The sequence below is a fragment of the Ixodes scapularis genome, unplaced genomic scaffold, assembly GCF_016920785.2.
Source record: "Ixodes scapularis isolate PalLabHiFi unplaced genomic scaffold, ASM1692078v2 PGA_scaffold5__190_contigs__length_132052651, whole genome shotgun sequence".
NCBI lineage: Eukaryota > Metazoa > Arthropoda > Arachnida > Ixodida > Ixodidae > Ixodes > Ixodes scapularis.
The window spans coordinates 120900253-120915987 of NW_024609880.1; the positions used below are offsets into that span (position 1 = coordinate 120900253).

The 15735-nt window shown below is 47.9% G+C and overlaps 1 protein-coding gene across 1 annotated transcript in view; it reads left to right on the top strand.

Moving 5' to 3' along the window:
* The window catches only part of LOC120850088, a 47539-nt gene that overhangs the window by 14760 nt on the left and 17044 nt on the right, over positions 1 to 15735 (top strand). The window contains exon 3 of the mRNA XM_042293892.1: positions 6711 to 6790. Within this exon, the coding sequence (XP_042149826.1) occupies positions 6711 to 6790 (80 nt within the window). The remainder of the gene's footprint in view (positions 1 to 6710; positions 6791 to 15735) is intronic.

Genomic DNA, 15735 nt, shown 5'->3' on the forward strand with positions numbered 1-15735 from the left:
TGCATACTCCTGAAGCATCCTGCAATCACTGGCACTGCGAATTTCACGAAATATCTTAATATCATCTGCATATCGCAAATCTAAACAATTAGAGATAATCTTAGACACGTTATTGACCAAAAAAATAGAGGCCGCAGCACCGACCTCTGAGGGACCCTGGTCGTGATACCATATCTGAAAGAATATTCGCCGCTTATAATTAAAATTATTCTTACGATAAATAGTATTATTACAAACAAAATATTATAATTATATTATGATGATAACAAAAAATTATAATAATATTTATTGCCAGAGCAGTGGTTAAGGAGCGCTGACGGCTCCGGCAAATCCTATACTGGATCGTGGGATCCCACCCGGGAAATCACCAAAAAAACAAGCCAGCCATAAAACGATACAAATCAAATAAAACACGTTAAATTAAGAGCAATAGAAACAAATTCAACATCAGGAAAAACATTGAATTCAAGGCTGATTCAGAACCGGAAATCGAACGAACACTCTGTCCAACATACACCAGCGGAGCCATTTTTTAGTTTTGTCATGGAATCTAAAAGGAAGGCAGAAGCTAGGAGCTGATTGCAAATATCCACAACATAATAAGCTTCAGTTCCCATCCCATACCTCGTGAAACAGTGATGACGCTTAAAACGGGCGGCCTGTCTTAAAGTGCGGGACGGTTCATACGAAACGAGAGTTCTACGTTCAAAAATACTGGAGTAGGACTGCTTTCTGGAATGAGCGATACAAATTTGACATTTCGATATCGCTGAAAATATTCGTGCTGTTAGAGAAAACTGACTTATAGGCCACCCGTTTCAAAATGCATTTGAGAATATTGTTTACCTCGGCATGCCGCAGCCTTGCGCCGTGAGCAAACACTGACACCCCGTACCTGAGTACAGTGTACGCCAAGGCACGAACTAGAATCTTTGGGACGGCAAAGGAAACAAAAATTCATTATTATATAGGAGAAAGGACACGTTCCGCAAGGCACGACAGTTGTGGGCCATGTGCTCATTCCAGTATATGTGTTCATTCATAAGCCCTGCGTACTTTGTGCTAGCGACCCATTGAATACCATCACAAATACGGAGCATATTCTACACCGCGCAAGAGAAAGGGCGTGTCTATGAAACCGAATTTTAGAGGATTACGGAAGAGCGTCAACTTAGCTCTCCCCGAATTGACCTTCAAAAGATTACATGCCTATGCCTATGCTTAACCTTATTGACATTAGTTTCCAAACTATTAAGGGCGCTATCAAAATTTATATGCCAAAAAACTAGCAAAGTGTCATCAGCGTTTTGATTACACATACATCCAGAAGTGAGAGAAACAAGAACGTCGACATAAAAGTTATAGTTCGTTTTACATTATGTGCATACACAGCCGACGTTACCAGCTGATGGCACCATCCAGACAGCGTTAAAAGGATAGCATCCAGATGTTCGTCGTGTTCATGTACGTGTTCTATTGTTTCTGAAGCAATCACAAACAAAAACGGTTTCTTTTGGTCCCCTTAGCTCGTAGCGTCGGCTGCGCCCAAACTGAAGCTGAAACGAAGTATAAATAAAAGGGGCGAAGCGCAGAACACAGTGGAACCCCCGCTCGGAGAAAACAAAGGTTATTCACTTCCCGACGCACTTGTACACGCGGTGACAGTCCAGATAACATATATGACAGTAGTGAATAAAAGGTTCCCTAAACTCAAACTTATGATTCACGCAGTGGAATACAGTGATTAACGTTACCAAAGGATTTTGACACGCCCAAACACAGTAACCTTCGACGTCAACTAAGAACAGCAGCGTACCCTTCGCAGGTACAAAAACGCATTACGATTCTGATATCATGGGGTGGTTGTACACAAATCTTGTCATCACTGAAAATAGGTTGCCCTTCAGAAAGGCGCCCCAAAACAAGCAATATTGATACGGGGCGGCAATTCTCCTTCAAAGTTTGTCTACCGCCCTTAAAAATATGTCACTTTCAACTCGCTCGTATACTCACGTGTCCTTATAAAGCCGTTAAGTATAAAAAAATGGCTTAAAGACACAGTTTTTTTCCGACAAAACCAACGGTAATTTCATCGGCTTCATGTCATGTAGTCCACTTCATACTAAACAGAGCCGAGTGGAAACCTTGATCCCGATCATAAAGTTAGCAGAAGGGCAATTTGCACCTTTCACGGGTACTTTTTTGACTATCGCCACTTTGTAATTTGTCTGGAGAGGTAGCAAAGAAAAAAACAGCTAAAAAACGTTAAGCTTTTTGAGTTTTCTTACTATTGTCGGCAAAATTCTTGTATATGACGTCATCAATTGAGCGCTAACTGTGGTGGCCTGTGAGACCTTTGGCAAATGATAAAATTTGTGAAATAACGAAACGACTTTCTGATAACGTTTTTTTAAAATAAAGCAGTTTAGCGAAGCGTACGAGGACATTGACCTTGTTCCTCGCAGCACCAAGTTCGCCGAGCAATCTTAAGTTTTTAGAAGCTCGCATACAACGCACCCAAAACCTCTTTTTTTTATTTTTTATCAGCGATGGCAGCTAAAATATCTGCAATTGACCAAACACAATTTCACCTTCGTTTTCATATCTTATTTTTATTAAAACGTGGCGCAGTGCTTTTGCGTTCAAAGATTCGTGGACTGCAACAAGTGTTGGGTAAACATCAGAGTGGGATATTCTTTGGAGTGCGCACTTGACGGCAGTTCCAAAGTTGCTCATAAGCAGTGTTGGCGGTAACTCGTTATTTGTAGCGGTGTTACCGGTAAAGCGTTACTTTTATAGGTAACGTCGTAACGTACTCGTTAGTTATTCAAAACAGTACTTACGTTACTTATTCGGACTAACGGGTGACAGTAACCTTACTCGTTAAATATCTTCCCAAGACTTGAGCAAAATTATACTCTAGTATTTTCGTGTTTATAAGCGGCAAAGCGTCTTTATATTTGTTTTTGCGATTTTTTGCGTTTCTTTTTCTGAGTAACTAGGTGCAAATCTAGAAATATATGCGGTAATTATATTGAATTTCTGTATTGACCTCATGTTTTTTGAGAACACACATGCAAAGGCATACCTGTAACGTGAGGAGAGTAAGTCGCGTTAATTCATAATTAAAAAGGTTACGCCAAACTAACGTGCGTCAGTTCTTATCAATAACGGCAACGGTTACGCGTTATTTTTATTTTGACGTAACGTAGGTCGACAACGCGTTCATTTCATTCCAAGTAACGTATTTCGTTACTTGTTTTTTGGTAACGCCTACAACACTGCTCATAAGCCCGCTCTGCGGCCCCGGTGACTGCATATGGAGTGCCTCCGCATGGTGGTCCCCAGCGCTCCCGCGCAATAGCTTCAGGTTTCGGACGCCACAGTGCGGTGAAGGCAGGCCTGCGACTGATAGAGGGACGGTGTGGAGCGCGCTGTGAAGCTGTTCAAATGGGTGTCACACGGCTGCCGATGACTGCGATGCGACCCTCTTGAAAGTCCGCCTGCGCGCTCACAGGCGACGACCGTCACTGTCTTTGGCTCGCTCCTCGGTGGCTGGTCCGTCGTCCGGAATGTCAGCAAAACGAGCCTCTCTGAAGGCGCCAACAGACGGCGGCACCCTCGTAGAGTATATTTGGGGAAGCGGTGCGCTCTGACAGGCGACGAATCGTATTTGAAACGGCAAAAAGTTCTCGAATTTTAAGGCTTTTTCTTTATGATCGCTAAAGCGGCTGGTCCCTGGGTTCTGCAGAGCGATCTTTCGTGCAGAATTCACTCACAAGCAGCTTGTAAGCACACATCATAACTAGCACAAAGGACGAGGAAGCCGGCTGTGCTTCCGTCATACATGCACTCAAAGGAGCAAAATACCGTGACCAGATTTAGTGAACAGAGTGTGTCGTATGAGCTGCACATGTGCCTGCCATTGCTCTTTTTTATAGCATAGACAGAGTAAAATCTGGCAAGAGTGTGACTGTTACGAGAGCTGCTCTCTTGATCCTGCCGCGTCTAAAATGATATAAGCGTGGTTTCACTGCGGGAGCGCACGCTTCACGTGAGTATTCCTGCAAACGACACGCGGGCCCACGTGGAACGCCACTTGATATACAACATGAAAATAATCCAAATTAATAAGCAGCACACCCTATTTGGCTCGTGGAATTCGGAAGCACTCGAAGAAGACCCGGCCGTCGGGGTCTTTGTAGATATGTCTCAGGATGGTGGCATACTCGCCGAGCGTTTTTCGAGACTTCAGGAGCTCGCGGTCGGCGTTTCGCTTTTCTTTTTCCTCACGCTCCGCAGGTACTGCTCACACACAGCCGCGAATGTAGTCAGCCGACGTTAGTTGATAGTTCTTGCATTTGTGACGTACCTCATTACACAAAGCTCCATACGTGAGGCAATTCGAGCTTCGTAGCCGGGATCCTGCCGAGACGACGCCATCACGAACGAAAGCGACGCGCCAATGCCGATCTAAACGGAGCGCGCCCGCGCAAGCCGTGACGACCCCGTTTGACGACAGCCGTTGATTGGTTGCCTGGGGAGCCGCCGTGACGGCAGTTCCCGTATACGGGGGCCAGTGCCGCGCGCCGTTCAAATCAAACCGTAAAGTCAGCTCGGTCAGCTGCCGTAAACGGGGGCCGGAAGGGATTACGTCAGCACGGGTTCCGGCCCCCGGATTCCGTATTCCGAGTCTGTTTGAACCGCGCTTTATGGTACGTTTACACCTGAAAAGAAATCCGCTGCCGCGGGAGCGGATCCGCTCCCGGCGGCGGCGGCGACGAGCGGGTTGTGTTTACATCTATTTCCTTCGAGCAGTGGCGGCAGCGCCGGCTGCGGCAGCGGTTCCCGTAACGTCCCGTCAAATATGACGAGAAGGCGCGAGAGTTTCCGCCTCGGCTCTCTCTCTCCCGGGCGTTGCTGCTCCCGGAAGAACGCGTACTCGTGACGTAGGCAGCGTCGCGCTGCGCAAGAAAGTCACATCCGGTCAGCGAAACGCCTCGTTCGGCGGCAGAAATAGATCCCGGACCTATACGGCTCGCCGCCGCGTTTTCCGCCCAGCGTTTCGCCCCAGCGGCAAAAGTTGGGCGGATCCGCTGGCGGATCCGCAAGTGTAAACGTATCATTAAGCGGCGTCGCGTCGCCGTCGCCGTCGGCGTAACCGTGAGGTCACGTGACGTACACCCCCCCCCCCCCCCGAGGTCACGTCATATCACATGACCTCACGGGGGCCACGTGGCCTCAGGGGGGTCACGTGTCCTCAGGGGGGTCACGTAACCTCACGGTGGCCACGTGGCCTCAAGGGGTGTCACCTAACCTCAGAGGGGGTCACGTGACCATACGGGGGCCACGTGAGGCCACATGTCCCCCCTGGCGGAGTAGCAGGCAGGATGACGAGGTGAGGAGGAGGGGTATACCCTCCCCTCAGTTCCCTTCCATCCTCCTCCTCAAGTGCTGCGCTCCAATTCGGCGTTACAGGGAGTTGTGAACGGCTTCATTTTTTCTAGATAACCTAATGGCGAATTCCACTGGGCGTTTTGGAGCGCGCCGGGATCAGTTGACCAGATCCGGACTGGAGCACACAATCCGAACGTGGGTCGCGCCGCCTACGGATCCTCAGTTGAACATGACCACTGCTCCGGGATCGGCGGATGCCTTCCCGTCATTCAACTGCCCGGGAATCCCCTTTCCAAGGCCGCCGCGGTTGTTTCGAAGTCGTTTTCGCAATCGCGGCGCTAACACGTGTTCGCCGCACGAGCGGCAGGAATGACTCAGGCGCTTCTAGCAAAAGATTTCCGGAATCCCCGTAGCGCGGCAAATAACTTCTCTTCTCCTTCTTGGAAAACGAACTGGCTGTCGAGCCAAAGCGTAAGCAAGCGGCCATTATGAATTCTTCTGGTGTCGAGACAATCTAGGAGCCCAGCCCGCGACGTGCTTCTTCCTCTGAGGCGAGATGGGTGAGATCAGGCGAGATGCACCACGAGGAGGGAAATCACGGGTGCGGCAAGGGCTGGCCCGTCTGGCTTCCGGTTGAATCCGCCGAAATTGTGGGAGCGACTTTTCTCGGATCCAGATCGAGATCTGGAGCGGGAGCTAATCCAAAACGACCTGTGAAACACGTCGGTTTCGATCCCGATCGCCCAGATAAATGGCTCGCTCCAGAAAAGTCGATCCCGGCGAGCTCCAAAACGACCAGTGGAATTCGCCATAAGAGAAGCGGCGATGCGCTGAGTATATGCAAGCGCGTGCTCGACGTGCCGAAAGAGCAATGCCGCCTAGAACAAGAAGACAACACCGGCGCGTTACGCCATTACGGATCGCCGAACCGCCCTAGGCGGCAAATACGCTGACGCTCGACGTGAGTCGCCGCAGGGCGCCAGATGAATCCATCTTAGACCGTCGTCGCGTGCTAGGGTCACGCTGGTTGTGAGATACTGCAAGAGGCGCAGGCGGTGATGCTGACTCGAGGCAAGCGGCACTGCATGTAGCCACTAGTGATGACGTATGAGGGGAAAGATACAGGCCTTGTCATCTAGCTCGTATTGCAAAGAAACACTGGCTGAGAAAGAGAGAGGGGCGTTAGAACAGGCAGAAAACCAAGGTGGTCCTCGTCCTGCTGCGACCGTAATTCGTGCGATAAAACGAGGCGCCGACAATATATACATTTTAAAATTTAATTTGCTGGTAATTAATTTTTCTTTATATTTCAGCGTGAATCCCACAGTACAAGTGAGAGCTCTAAGTCAAACTGACTACCCGCTAGAAAACGTTATACGGGCAAGCTTGAACGGTAAGTAACACTCGGAGGGGAGGGGGGATACGCCTTGGAAGGGTCAACTTTTTAACCCTTGTTCCAAATTGATTCCAATTTCTAGGGCGATTTAAGCCCCCCATTAGAAATGATCAAATCCAAAGACTTAGCCTTCTACAATCATTCTACAGTATCCTGCGTTTCCTAAGTTAAAAAAAAAAGTGACTTCATTAGGAAATGTTTTAAAGAAAAATAATAATTGGATTCCACAAATGTTGTGTTTTAATGTGAAGTCGAAAGCCCATAGGGCAAGTTAAGCTAGATATAGAAGAGGCAATTCTATAGAAAATACAATTACAACATAAGCATTTCACAATTTTGTTTTTCTGTTTTAGACTTAAGTTTTAATCATAAAGGCGTGAGTTTTTTTTTATTTTTTATGATGAGTAATTTAACTGTTTTTTAAAGATATTCCAGTTCCGGTCACCCCTGATTGAAGGTTTTACGATACCAGAACGTTAAACGATACATTTTCTTATACAAAATTTCCTGCCAAAAAGAAAATGCATTCGATGCTTGAATCTTAGGTGTTTCTATTTTCTATGAGTGCCAAGCCTGCTAAATTCACCTGGAGCATAGGTAACAGCTTCCTCTTTAAGAATTCATTATCTCTTTAGCATTAAATACCAGCTTGCGTCGTTTGTGAGCACACTATCTCTGGTACCCCGCAATCCTCAACAGATAAACTGCCGAGAACTAAGACGCAAACGATACTAAAGGAGGGCAGCAGAGTAGCAGCCTGATTTGAAGTGTAAGATTCTGTCAAAAGGGCACTGCTGTAAATAACACAATACCACGTCACCGGGTAGGACCAATCGAAAGCCCAGTTTTGGGTCTCAACCAGTAACATTGCCCTTTGCCTGTGAAGCAGTTTATAAAGTCCATTTCAGTTGTGGTAGGCTGTATATGGCTCAAACCGAATGCTATCCTGATGACAGATTGCGAGAGCACGCGGCCTCACTTATCAATGGCTTAGGTTCACAGCTGCCAATTCATAACAAAGTTTGCGGATGTTCACCTCTTTTCAACGGCGTGCATGTGACGGGATGTAGTAAAGGAAGGTTGGAAAAGGGGATGGTAGAAGAGCCTCTATACCACTGTGAACAACGCTGGTGTATTAAATCGCATCTTTTCGTTTGATAAAAAATTAGTACGATATTATCGGTTGGGTGTAGGCCCTGTGTGTCTTTTGGTTGCGTAGGGAAACCAAAAATGTTTCCGTATTGCGGTTTGTTTTTCATACAATTTATGCGCCCTTCCCGTTACATCATGATGCTGTTTATTCTGTAGTGCGCGTGCATAAATCATGACATTATTTATATTGCCGCCTTTAATTATGAAGGTAACTTCGTCAGTTTTTTGTATGGACGCTGGGTAGTTTTACTCTTCAAGACAACTGTGACTTGTGTGCGATACGTTTGCTCGTTGCAATTTTTCAATAAACCTTTTAGTGGCAAGTTAGCGCTCGTTGTTGCCACTACCTTCTTGGCTCCGTCCTGGAGTTGGCCTTCACCTGTCGTCAACGGCAGCGAAGCTTCTAATCGCGTTCGACTTGGCACGGGCCAACGACGCTAGGCAGAATCACGCTCAGATCCCCGAGACCAGCCCTTGAGACACCGGGCCGGTGGTGGTCCTCGCTGAGGGCTCTTAAACACAAAAGGAAAGGCTTACGGAAGCCACGAGATGATCTGGGAACGCCAGCCCTCGCAAGGAGAAGCGCCGGTGTGCGTGTGTATGTCTGTGCGTTGGATGTGTGGGTCTTTCGGTGTTGTGTTTTAGTTCAAACGGCAAACGCGTCGACACCTTGGATCAGACACCGGAGCATGGCAAGAGCGGCTACGGTATACTTCATCTGTCCCTCGCTGAAAGAACTGAGCGCAATCGCAACAGCCGCGCCCGCAATTCGAACACCGCGTGAACACTCGAACTCCAGGGAAGGGTCCTCTCGCTCAGCGGGCCTTCCCGCCCTCGGAGGGCTATATCATATTGCCTCTGGAAGCCCGAAGACGTCGATTAACCAGCCGACCACGCTATCTGTATATTGAGTCGGTACATAAAAGTTATACTTGCAAATCCCACTCCAGGCCTGTTTCTTCGGGGCTATGCGGTCAGCGAGCCACAACTCCGACTCCTGGTTCCGCACCTGAGATAGTCACCTCCCAAACGGAACATCGTCTTGTTTTTGCTTCTTCTGTGTCTCGGCTTTTTTGTGCTACTCCTTTACCATTTAGGTCAACAGCCAATTAACCGCAAATTCACTATTATTAAACAAACAACATCGCAGTTATTTACACAACAAGCGTACTTGTGTTCGAAGCTAATACGAAGGTAAAATGGAGCCTCCGGTAAGCCTCAGCAGAGCGGCAGTAACCGTTTCACTTGGAAATTCAGTAGAACAACGGTGTCTGGGACATGTCTCAGAATGGTGTGTTTAAACCGCGCAAAAAAGTGGTCCCTCGATTTCCGCCTGATAACCTCATACAAGTGTCGTGCTGTTGTAGGCCGCGATCCTGGTAATGTCCCAGCAGCGGTGGCGGATGTGCCAGTCGCCTGTTCTACTGGAGATCGCTCTCCAGTGTGGCAGTCCATTTAAACTTCGGTAGCCAGAAGTTGGGAGGCCGCGACACAGCGGTGCTCGCGTTGGCTCGTGCTTTTTGCCAGCATTTCTACGATCAACCGCCAGGATCGCGACATCTGAGAGCAGGACACTCTGGCTTCTGTGACGTCATTTGTTTACCACTTCGATACCACTTCGTATGTATGTGCGAGATAAGACGCTAAATACACCAGTGGGAGGCGCCTTCCAGGTACCATATGTGAAATTAAAAGACCCTGAACGATCTAGGCCCCCAATAAAACGTCGGTTACCGCTCTGCTTAGGCTTACGGGAGAGTCTTTTTTACGTTGCGGCTCCTTGTAAGCAATCCCGTGACGTATGGCCAAAAGTGTTGTGATTGCCTACGCGTCGCTTTCTTCTCAAAAACATATATGTTCAGAGGTGACATTTTTAATCCTGCAGAGTGAGGAAATAAAAGGGGAGCCATTGCACTTTAGATTAAGTTGTCATTCAGTAAGGCGGGGAGTTGTCCCAGTCTGTGCTAACAAACTGACTCAAGTTTTCCTGTTCTCACCGCTTGGGCGCCGGTTTGAAAGAGCAGCTTCGCATATTGCCGCGCGAGCAGCTGACCAAGTAGGCAGCGCGCTCGTGGCCCTAGGATGCCCGACCCGTACGTATGTATTCCACAGAATCTATCTGAACACTAAAATCTGTATACGCCACTTTGGTTTGTGCGCCTGATTGGCTGCCAATTCTAGACGTACTTAAGACCTTGAAGGATTTTTGAATTTTACGATTGCGCATAAGTGATCTTCATGAAGTGAATTTAACAGTCTGATTCTTTTGTAATGTACATATCTACACCGACAAATAAAAAAAGCGCTTTCGGCCTAGCGGTTATCGCGCTTGCCTTCTACGCAAAAAGCCAGGGTTCGGTGCCTGGCCACGGGGTCACATTTGTGTTGACACCGTAATGTCGTGTTCCGGTGAGTTTGGAAGCTTAATTAATGATTCGAGGTTAGAATGTTCTGCGCGCCGAACCTTTTACACCGATTGTTCTAGAATCCCAAGCGCGTACAAAAGGGGCTCCGCGTGGCAAGCCGCAGTCAGTCTCCCACCATGCGTTTGATCCTGTTCTTACGCCAACTTCGACGCCCGCGACGCTCTGATGTTTTCTTCTGTTTCTTTTTTGTTTTGGGCAGAAGTTCGCCCCATTAAACAATTCAGTTTCCTCAGTTATCCTTTGTTTCGTCACCTCATCATTCGTCACAGTATTTTTCTTCGCAGACTACAGGAGGGAGTTCGTGTCTTCGGTCATCCATAGTTTGCTGACGAACACTGACTTACTGAAATACGTCCAGAGAAAAGTAGGGTTGTTTGTCCTATTTCCATGTCTCTCATAACCTAACCCAGGTAGCACCGAGTTATGGGCCAAAACTTGGCTTTTGTCTGGGAGTTTAGGGCATTGAAATGCCCGAAGAAGCCAAAGTAGAGCCAAACCTGACCTCCCTTGGCAACAGTCTGGGTATTTTGGCCCTAACTCGCCAAACAAGTGCCAAACTTAAGCTTCACTTTTTTATAGTTCGGCTGTCATTCGGCACCTTCGGGCCAAAATCACCACAGATGTGCCAGAGTTAGGCTTACTACCTTGTAGTTCGGTTGACATCTGGCATCTTTGGGCCCAAAGTCGCCAAACGAGTGCCAAAGTTAGGCTTAGCTTCCCTATAGTTCGGTTGTCATCTGGCAGCTACGGGCCAAAGTGCCAAACAAGTGCCAGAACTAGGCTTACTGCCTTGAAGTTCGGCTGATGAGGTATTTGATGTACGCGGGGGGTCTTCATCTTAATTAAATAGACATCAAGTTTTATTCGGCTGGCCAGTTTATCTTATTTTGGGTGTCTCTTGATTTCCCCAGTACAAAGGTTGGCTGAATGTTTGGACGCGGCTGGACCAGGCTTTGCAAACGCAAATTGTGCCGGATGTTGTACTCGCGCGTAAGTACACACGTCAATATGGGGACGCGCCGTGAGACTGGTTCAACATTAAGGCGCGTTCCCACCGGCGATGCGGTCTAGTCGCACGATAACTTTCATCGCAAAAGCGACCATCGCGGGCAAAGAGCGACGCGATTGGAGCAGTCGCTTGCTGAGCCGACTTTTTGCGATGCGCTCTAGTCGCGGAGAGGTTGAGCCAATCAATGGCGTTCGGAGCAAGAGTTTTTTGAGAAGCGACTCGCCAACGAAGGCGTTGGACTAGATCGTCGCGCACGCCAGAGTGACGATCTAATTACTTTTTCTTGCGATGCGATTTAGTCGCATCGCGCGATTGAAAGCAACCCCAGTGTGACTGCGCCTTTACAGAAAGTGCTGCCATCGTGCTAGCGGTGCATTGCAAAAGCGAGCGTTGCTCTGTGTGTGTCTTGCATTGTGATTGAGCACTGTCAAATCCTAGCAATAACAAAGAGCGGAAACGACCGGGGCTCCGTGTCGCGGCTTCCGCATCACACTTGGGGAATTAAAATGAAATCCCGGAACTTGTACTATTTTAGCGTGTTGGTACTTTTTAAAAATTTAGGAAGTGGAGGGAAAAAACGGAGGATACAAACGGGACAATCTTTCAATTTCAACAATATTTATTTTCGGCTTCAAGCTCAAAGCCCGCCCGCTCCGTTCAAGTACGGGAAAGAAAAATTTTCGGGGAAGGAGAGAAAGCGGAGGAAGTGTACGCGATCCCCCTGTCCTGCGGGGTTAGGTACATCGGGCAAACCTCAACGACCGACTCCGAGAACATCAAATGGACGCCGAAAGAGCTGCTTCGGATTCCCAGCACCCGATCGTCATTCACGGGAGAAAATGTCCCGGCTGCGCTCCTAATTTCGCCGGCACGACAGCCATGGGAGGCCACTGCGAGCGAGACGGGAGCGGATGGCGACAAGCCCGCAAGGCATAAGCACCCCTTCCATTTCGCTCGCAAGAAAGAAGATGATCTTTCTGAGGCCCACAATGGAAGCCGAACGCTGACAGACTAGGAGAGGCGGCAAAGTCACCGGCAGAAGCGGCCTTTCCTCTCATCCGTTGTTGATGCCCCTTCGACCTCGTCTTTTGCCATTTCTCCCCACTTACCTTTGTGTCTTCGTGTGGCTGTCAGCGAGCGCGACAGCTGCTTTAAGCAAATCAAAATGTTGGAACGAAACGCGTGACCCGGCGTGACCTCTCTACGTAGGGCGCGTAAGACAGAAACGTTTGGACGAAAATTTGTCACGTGACTCTCCGTGTCACGTTGATGGGATCTCTGGGGATGCCGTTTTCGCCGTTTGCCTAGTCATAGAAATAGGTGGGCCACGTAGGTCCGGTTTTCGAAATGCGCTCTTCTGTATTCTGTTGCTTTCGTGCGTTGCAGACGCGGCCGTGTCTTTTTCGTCGTAAACGGCCGGAATACGTCAATGCCAATTTTTCGGTAACAGCCATTTTTTTCACCCGAGTTCGTGGAATTCTTGTGATGTGTTTGTTCGACACGCTTTGACAAAAACTGCTCTTCGCCGACGACGAGACGTCAGTTGAATGTGCTCAACCTTCTTTCTCGAGTGTGTTGGTGGGGTGTACTGAGTTGGATCATACATCTATTAAGGATTACATGATATCGCTCTTTTATTAGTAAGCACACTGCAAGCATGCTTCTGATAGTAGTCCTGCTTTCCTCTCAATCTCCGCGGTTTTTTGTGTGATGAGTTTTGCTTGGCATGAGGACAACATGTTAATTCTATTTTATAATTTGCTTTTCGTTTTACAGAGAAGTGTGACCATTGTAAATATGTCGAGAATACACTGTGTGTAATGATAGTGGTTTAATAAACTCCTGGGAGCGATCGAAAAAAATGTGTTTGTCCGTATATGTGATTGGATATGCAACAAATTATATGCAACATACACATACTTGCATGACGTTCAGCCAATACGGAGCAGACGCATCGTAGAGTATTCACACAATATTGCGCGAACGCTACACTGCTAGCAAAAATAACACGCCCAGACGTGTAAACCGTTGTCCCATAGCGGACACGTCGAAACGTGTTCGTTTTACACGAGGCCATCTGTGTTTTTCGTCTACACATGAGGTGCTGTGTAAACTTAACACGCTACACCGTGTCTGCCTTCCGCAAAAACGTTTCGAGCGTGTTCCTTATGAAACATGGCGGCCAGCGGCCGAGAACAGGCGAGAGACGAGTCCAGCGAGCCGCGCGCGTTTCAGCCGAATCGAAAGCACACAGGGCGCGTTAGTTCTCGTTCGATGTCTTTTATACACAGTAAAGTCTCCAAGCGGCGGACGCAGCTACTTGCAAAGGTACGTACGTGCGTTGTCGGCGGTCGGCGGCGTCGGTAGCTTCAACATGCCTCCAAAAAAAAAAAAAAAAAAAAACCGAATGCCGAACTCACATGAATAAATAACTTGAGCAAACTATTTAGAATCGGGCGGTAACTTGCGCCACCTATCGAGATTTCTAGCAGCCTGTATTTCAAAAAATAGACGAGTCTGTTAACATTGCGAACGACCACGACTACACCGCAACCCTACATACAACGCAGGCAACACCAGTACCACGTACTACACAGCACCGACATGTACACAAACACGACAACGACACTATGCCCGACACTTCCTACTCGATAACCATTTCTCCCCGCGGCGCATATAAGCTTGAAATGTGTCTGTGAGCTCTTTGGTCGCTGACCTTTACAGATTTATAGAAGAATACACAAAAGACGGCGCAATGGACAGCCGTGTGTTAGAACTGTTTGCATTTAAAAAGTATGGAGGAAAAATCTATAATGTTAGTCCGTTGCAATAAATAACGATATGTTAACAATAAATCTTAAACCGGTCATGAAAAAGTTCAAATTTTTGTTATTTTCTTGCTTGACCAGTGTTATGAGCACTCCGACAGCTTGAATCAGATAGGAAAACAAATTATTGGGATTTTGTCATTACGTATACAATAATAAATGAAAATGATCCTTGCGCAAAACATTTTTCACATATTTCTGTGAAGGACATCCGGACATCCGCCCAACACTTCACTTCCGCTTGTTGCAGTACGGGAGCAGACGCCTTCACTTTTGGGGCGTTTTGATGCAGTTTGTTGTCGTATGTCGTGTCGGTGTCGAGTGGAGCGGTGGGGCTTGGGAATTCGTGACCGGTGTTATTCGTGAACACTGGTGTGGGGCGCTGATGCGTCTTTTTTTATACTGCCACCACCCCGAACTTTGAAGATACACGGGCCCGTAGCAGTGCATTACGCTGAATCGCGAGCTCCTTCTCTGTTGACGTCGCTTTCCTGGTACCACTCGTGGATACTGCAAGCGTTTAAACAGTGTGCACGGTCTCGCCTACATCCCCGGTGACGTACTCGACCTGTTGAAACTTATTGCTTCCGTGATTTTATAGTACGCAAGGCAGTTATCTCGTTGGTCTGGTTTCGGTTATAACAGCAAGGTAAAACGCTCGCAGTTCCCGCCCTCAGTAGACGTTGGACATCTTCCACACTTTAACACCGGATAACTGAATGAACTAGGATTTACATTCACTTCCGAGGTTACTCTCGCCGCTTTCTCACCGTTGAGCAGCAGGATGAGCTGGCGACAAGCCGCGGATGAAAGGCTTGAGCATCAACAGCCCAAGCGCACTCGGTGCCGATGCGGGCGACGCAGGTTTCTGTCAACCGGGAGGCCAGCACAAACCGTGACCGTTCCAGCTCTTTGTCATGACACGGTGTTGCAAAGAGCAGGGTAAAATACAGCTACACGGATCACCGAAGCAAACGCACTGCTATCTTAAATCTTGGCTTGTGATTGCGTCTTTGTAGTAGATCATCTTATTCGTTTTGCTGGAGAGACGCAAACGACGGGCATAAGAAAATCGCTTGCATATTCGGCATATCTCACAAAAGCATTTACCCTGTCACCTTGCGAAAAGCACGAAACACGGAGTCCGCACCGTCTTAAGCTTCCCGTTTTTTACCAGCTTTAGAGCAGTTTGTACCTGCTAGTAGATATGCCTACTGAAACTGAAACAGGGCAGTGCCAGAGAGAAAGAGACAAAGTTGGGAAAGCTTGCTCGCTCTCCAATTTCTTCACTCTCAAGTGATTGTATACCATAATAAATGCACCAACGCCTCTTCCGAAATAAAGAAAGAGCACCTTCACAACGTAAAAAATTGTCTCAGTACATGCATCTGTGGGCAGGTAGGAAACCTTGCCCTAATTTATTCACGCCGCATGATTGGCGCAACTAACTCGTTGCAGGACCGAATCATTCACTCGAGCGGTATGCGTCGCTGTGCAAACGCAGTCCAACACGAAGCATAAAAAACG